Consider the following 6,660-nt stretch of genomic DNA (forward strand, 5'->3'; position numbering starts at 1 on the left):
AGAATGCATGCCACACGGACCAGGAAGGGGCGGGGGTTAAAAAAGAAAGAAAATGAGGAAATGAAAACAAAGCCGACAATAAAACTTCCAACAAAACAAACAAACAGAACAGAACAAGAAAGCCAAACATGTCAAAAAGTTACTCTGGAATCTCTGTGGGCACAAATGCAACAGGTTTCGAAGTGCAAAGCGGATGCCAACAGCCGCGCGACACAACCGCCCTCTAAAGTTTGCTGCCGAAGTGCGGGCCTGAAACGATCCTGTGAATTCACACGCACACTCACCCGCGCGCTCGCTCGCTCGCTCGCTCGCTCACGAGCGCACCGACCTGCATCGCTGCCTCGGCCTGTCACCTATACTTCTTATGTACATACAAACGGCGGGCCCTGTCGCAGGAGGGTGTGCGAGGAGGCCCAGGCGCTCGTACCTATACAAATGTACACGTATTCACAGCGGTCCTTGCGCGGCGGCCCCGCGGGGTCATAGCGCGGCGGCGTAGGCCGCGGGGTAGGGGTCCAGCTGAGGCTTGCCCATGCCCGGCAGCAGGATGTAGGCGAGCGGCGGCTGCAGCCCAGGGCTCGGCCACGCGCTGCAGTTGCACGGGATCATGTAGCCCGGGTTGCCCGGGCTGGGGTGCGAGTGCGTGTGCCCCCCGGCGGCCGCGGCCGCCGCTGCAGCGGCCGCGGCCGCGCCGTGGAAGGCGCCGGCGCCCGCGCTCGGGTAGCCCAGCGACGACGCGTAGGGGAGTCCGGACGACGACGACGAGATCTCTGCCATCTTGGAGCCCAGGTCAAGCAGCGAGTAGGGGCTGCCGGCCGCGGCGGCGGCGGCGGCGGCGGCAGCGGCGGCGGCCGACTGCGGGAAGAAGACGCGCGCGGCGGCGGCGGCGGCGGCGGCCGCTGCCTTCTCCGGGTTGGCGAGCAGGGATTCGGGCACCAAGCCGGCGCCGGCGCCCGCGTGCAGCCCCGCGCCCGCCTTGAGCGCTGGGTGCTCAGCGTCCGCCACTCCGCCCAGGCCGTAGGGTACTGGGAAGGCGAACTTGTCCTTCTTGAGCAGCGTCTTGGGCTTGCGCCGCGGCCGGTACTTGTAGTCCGGGTGCTCCTTCATGTGCATGGCGCGCAGGCGCTTCGCCTCGTCGATGAACGGCCGCTTCTCGGCCTCGGTGAGCAGCTTCCACTCGGCGCCCAGGCGCTTGCTGATCTCCGAGTTGTGCATCTTGGGGTTCTCCTGGGCCATCTTGCGCCGCTGAGCCCGTGACCACACCATGAAGGCGTTCATGGGCCGCTTCACGTGGTCCACCGGCTTGGACATGCTCTCGCAGGGCCTCGGCTGCAGTCCGCCGCCAGCCGGGCCTTCGGCCTGGGCCCGGAGGAAATCGATGTTGGCTGCTGTCCGCGGGGATCAGTTGGGCCCGCGCGCTCTCCCCGCGCCCCCCTTCGGGCCCCGGCGCCACGCCCGCGCGGGCGGAGGGCAGGAGCGCGCGCCCCTGGCCACCCTCCCCGCTGCGTCCTTGCGCTCCGGACGATCCTCTCTCGGGAAGGAGAACTCGGCGGGGCCCCTCCTCTGCGGTGGCAGTTTTCACTTCCCCGCCTTTGGCGCCGGGTTGGCCCGCGGACTCTCAGAAGGCGGCCGCGGCTGGGCAGACCTCGCCCAGCGCTCGGTCTTTTCCCTCCCCGACGCGCAGCAGTTCCGAAAGTTGCGCCGCGGAGATTCCACAAAGTTGAGCCCAGAAGCGCGCCGCCGCTTGCTGCCAAGTGCCAAGGAGGACTGTCCTGGACTGCAGAGTTTGGGTTCTGCTGGGTGACGCTCTCATTTGACAGTAGCAGGTGGGGGTGGGGAGGAGGGAGGTGGCCGAGAAAGACGCAGAGGGGTCGGAGAGTCCGCCGCGCCCAGGGGACGCAGAACGCAGCAATGGCTAGCAATATGGATACAGTGGCACCAGCAGGTCTTCGTGGCGCGGGACAGGGGCGCCGGAAGGGACTCCCCAATCGGCAGAGTCTTTGGGGTAGTGGGGTGCGGGGAGGCTGTCCGCGCCCCCGGCACCTGCCTCGCGGGGTCTTCCTCTCCGGGAGCTGGGCGCGAGGGGCAAGCAATGAGATCCGCTGACGTTTGAACGAGCCTGGAGCCCAAGGGCCTCAGACGAAGTGCCGTCGTCTCGTGGGGGCGATGGAGGTCGCCGCCCCCCGGGGCATGCTGGCTCCGCTCTCCGCAAGCCCCTGCAGGCGCCTCGGCCTCCGGGCCTCTGGGGCGCGCCTGGCGCAGAGGGCGGCAGTGCCCTGGCACGGGGCGGCGGGCCCGGGAGCTGCCGCGCCCCGCTCGGCTGCCGCCCTACACTTGCAACTAACTTCGCCCAAGTTGCGGGCGCCGGCGCCACCGCGCCCCGCTAGGCGCGCTCTCCTGCGACTCTGAGTCCCCGGGGTGCGCCGCGGCCGGGGCGCCCTCGCCTCCGTGCTCGGGGCCGAGCCGCGCGGGCGAGGAAGGGGGTTAAGTAAAACGCACCATCACCTCCGTTCACAGGGCCGCGTCGGGGCTGCTCGGGTTCCCCACCACTTTTGCAGCCGAGTGGGCCTCTTCCGGGCGCCGACCGCCTCGCCGCCGCCCCTGGAGGGGCCAGGAGCTCTCCGTCAAGGCTCAGGTGAGTGTGGGCACCTGCGTGTGCTCGCGCCACGAGAAGGCGCCGGGTGTGCACGTCCAGCCGCCGCGGAAAGTGTGTATATCTGGGGGCATGCCGAGGAGGCGGAGCCCGGGACCCGAGGAGGGAGGAGGAACCAGCCGAGCCTCCTCCCCGCTCCCACACACCCAGGACCTGGAATCTGAAACAGGTTCCCCACCGCCTAAACCGCCCCCGCCCCCCTCCCCCTGCTCTCCTCCCCCTCCGCTCCCCCCGGCTTCTCCTTTGAGAGCAGGTTTTGGCGAGAGCAGATCCCGCAGCGCGCCGCCGAGTCTGCGCACTGTTTGGACTTGGCCACCCCTTGGGTTGTCGGTCCTCCCCAGCTACTTCTGGCGGGCCTGTCTCTGCGCCCGCTGAGCAGCAGGGCACTTGGACCGGAGAAAGGAGGCGGCGATCCCGAAGATGAGAACCTTGTGAACGACGAAGAAAGAAAGTTAAAACTAGGCAAGGGGGGACTCGCCCTTGAAAATATTTGGGGTTTTTCTCCGCTCGTTCGGATTGGAACTCCAGATGGTACTCGCGTCTCTTGCACTGACGATGCAACCAGTCAGCTGTAGTGTAGTGAAAAATAGCTGAGGAAGGACGGAGCACGCTCTTGGCACCCTCCTAAAAAGCAAATTAACCTTGGCTGTTTAAATCTCTAATGATGGCTTTAAAAGAAAACAAAAACCCTGCTCAACAAAGCTGTCCATACGCTGGTCTCTCTTTAATGTGCAGTTAACTTAAATGCCCAGACAGGCAAGGTGAAGATACTTGAAGATCAGTAAGTATAAAACGTTTTCCTGAAAGGGGGAAAGTAAGATATAGTACTCTTTGCCGGAATGTTTTTAAGCTGTTAAGACACTTTTTCTCCTTTGGTAGTTATCACATTTTGTTTTATTTTCCTTTCATAATTGACACGCTGCAAAATTATGTAACATGCTTTTGTGCCTGTCCGCTCCCCTCCCCCACCCCCCATTCACTTCTGGATCTGCTACAGCACATTAGAGCTTGACCTGTCTGGAGGTTTGATTACAAGTTGACCCGTCCTTCAGGAAGAACTTGCTTGTCTTCTTTCTTTGGCGGGTCCGAGATTTGACATAGCCTTGTGGTATGTGAAAGGAGGTGAACTTTCAAGTCCGTCCCTAAATTCATTTGCAGTACACAGGATTGATTGTAATTATGAACGGAAAGAAAGCCTGTTTGAGGCCGTCAGTTTCACTTAAAAGTCGGGTTGGCTTGTTGGTTTTGCCCGTCTTAATAAATAAGCGTATGGTTGCTTTAGTTCTATTCGTTGCAATACACATAGAAATATGAACTAAAAATGACAAGTGTAGGAGATTCCCCTCTCCCTTAAGACATATTTACAGATGCTTGTTGTGCATCACTTATGCCCAACCTAAAATGATTGGCAGATAGCTCTGTAACTATATTCCTTTGCAGGTCTGTGAAGACACTGTCATTCAGGACGGGGCGGAGCAATGTTCAGACACTAGCAAGTGTCATTGTATAGACTAGCATGTTAGCGCCGTGCTGACAAACTACAGAATTATCACGCTTACGTGTTGAAGACACTGACTTGCTTACTTGGTTTGAGACAAAAACATTGCACACTATGGCACAAAGAACATACACGTAGGGACAGAGCGTGGGCAAAACTGTCATTGGTTACACCTTGGGGATAAAGTCCAGTCAGATTGTGAAGGTTTCCTTGTCCTGTGAAAAGTGATAAGAATCCCGAAAAAGTGTTCTATATTGGTGAAATAAATTAATTGATACTATGCCCAAGTTGTAATTTAAAACTGCCCTACAATAAAGCATTAGCAAGGGAAAGAAACCTTGGTAAATACCACTGAAATATTTACTAGGTGCGTGTGAAGTAATATATTACAAAAATAAAAATAGAGATGACACACTTTCCCAAGACAAGTGACGCAGCACTGCCTACTTAGCAAGATTAGCCCCATCTCAAAGGTCCCAAGCCCAAACAAATTGAACTGTGGATAACAAAGGTAGCATAAAAAATTGCTATTTGTCTGCTGGGTTGTCTATTTGCCAAGCCAAATTGCACTCATTTTAAGATAGCAGAGGTTTGAGGTTCAGCTTCAGTTAGTGGGGCATCAGTGCTCTTGGCCTAAACCCATCACAGGCAAGGAAAAGTATGTGCTGTCACACAGAAGGGCAGTGTGGCGTTGCTGTCACACAGCCTTCATACTTCTCTGCCTGAATATGGCTGCATTTTAATCAACGCGATATTGAACCGTTCTTCTTTATGTGCACCCGAAGGTAGGAAATTTACTTTTAATTTCTCCAGATCTGACGTTTGAACTGTTTCGACTGTTATGTTTTGTTCCTCTTGGTTATTTGACCTAGAAATGGAAAATACCAGTGCATGGGAGTTAAAAAAAAAAAAGAGAGGAGTTGGTGTGAGCAAAGAAGTGAAGAAAATATAAATTGAAATAACTTCATAAGCTTGATGGGCCTTATATGGTCATCTCTTGACCTTGACTGTGAATACTTATGACCCTTTCAGAGGGTTTGCCTAAGACCATCAGAAAACACCTATTTCCAAAGGTTTTAGGAACAGAGGTACCAACTGCTCCTCTATCCATCTCCAATCTCTAACTGCTCCTCTATCCATCTCCAGGCAGATCTGGCCACATGCAGCTACGCCCACATGCAAGTAACCAATATGAAGACTGTTACCCATGCTACACCATGCTTCAAGATAAAATTTCATTTATTTGTCATTAGAAATAAATATTTCACAATATATAATGACATATTGTTTTTGCGACTAATCACTGTGCTTTAATTATGTTCAATTTGTAACAATGAAAATACATCCTGCATATCAGATATTTACATTACGATTCATAACAGTAGCAAAATTGCAGTTATTAAGTAGCAAGGAAAATAATTTTATGGTTGGGTGTCACCACCATATGAGGAACTGTATTAAAGGGTCACGACATTAGGAAGGTTGAGAACCACGACCTAGAGATTGGTACACTTTACTTGGTGTAAGCTGTATGAGATTTGTTTTTTTTTAATTGTGGCCGCAGTGATATATGTTATCACAAATATATCTAAACAGAAACATAGGCACTCCCAGACAAAGTTTTGTGGGTTTGTACTGTATGAACTCAGCCTCCACTCTTTCCTTCCTTAAATTCTCCCCCAGCAAATGATCTCTTTTCAATTCTAAAAGTTTCACTAGGAGGCAGCAATGAGGTTGTTGGGGAATGTAAAAACACCTTGGCAGTGCCAGGTAGAGGGCTCTCTCTCTCTCTCTTCTGTAACGGGAGGAGTACTTTAGACCCAAAGGGAGAAAGGGGTTCACAGTGAAGTAGGTACTTTTCCTCTATCTTTTCAATCTCCTCACCCTCCATTGGATTTTCACCAAACAGTTTTCTAACTCACTAACAGTTTTCTAGATCCATGGAGATGATAGGCTGGGGTGGGGGAAGCAAACCAATGGCCTGTTTAGCAGTGACCAGTTGGAAGCGTTTGGCAGTAAAGGTAATGCCTTCAAAGTATAGAGGCCAAGTGCATGGTGGGCGACCACAGCTGGAACACAGAGTTCTAACCTGACTGTAGGGGAAGACCTTAGAAGCCTTCATACCTGCCTTGGGAGGTAACACAGCTTGTTTGTCCTGTTAAGGAGGACATTAGGAAAGTGGCAAAAGCCAATCCTAGGTAGGATTGCCCATGACATCTACCAATCTGCATACATTTGTTTGGTCCACATAAAACGCCCAGGAGAGAAGAGCCTTTGAGTGTAACAGGCATGGCATGGATAAACAACTGCAAAAGTGACCCTTCACAACATACTCTGGGATGATTACCTTTTGTCCCTTTGTTCTCCCTGCCTCTGCTGTACTTGAATACTGGGGACATACAGCTCAAGGCTCCATCATAGAGCGCCTTTCTTCATTGACCCTTAGCAGGTCTCATGAGCCTGGTATTTTCAAATGGAGGTTTACTTAGAAGACAGAGCAAGAAAAAAT

General features: G+C 54.0%; 1 protein-coding gene across 2 annotated transcripts; it reads right to left on the bottom strand.

The window, feature by feature from the left end:
* Positions 1-480: 480 nt before the first annotated feature.
* SOX21 (SRY-box transcription factor 21) lies at positions 481-1,311 on the bottom strand. Of its 2 annotated transcripts, XM_075562638.1 has the most exons (2): positions 875-1,311; positions 481-808 (listed from the first exon to the last, which is right to left on the bottom strand). In XM_075562638.1, exons 1-2 carry the CDS (start codon positions 1,309-1,311, stop codon positions 481-483), a joined length of 765 nt encoding a protein of 254 aa, XP_075418753.1. The 2 variants fall into 2 exon arrangements, with proteins under 2 accessions (XP_075418753.1, XP_075418752.1); XM_075562637.1 differs by having other exon boundaries at positions 481-1,311.
* Positions 1,312-6,660: the final 5,349 nt, after the last annotated feature.

The sequence above is a fragment of the Tenrec ecaudatus genome, chromosome 11, assembly GCF_050624435.1.
Source record: "Tenrec ecaudatus isolate mTenEca1 chromosome 11, mTenEca1.hap1, whole genome shotgun sequence".
Lineage (NCBI taxonomy): Eukaryota > Metazoa > Chordata > Mammalia > Afrosoricida > Tenrecidae > Tenrec > Tenrec ecaudatus.

What these genes read in the sequence shown, in the direction of transcription:
- SOX21 (XM_075562637.1), bottom strand. Translation starts at nt 1,311, where the DNA reads ATGTCCAAGCCGGTGGACCACGTGAAGCGGCCCATGAACGCCTTCATG.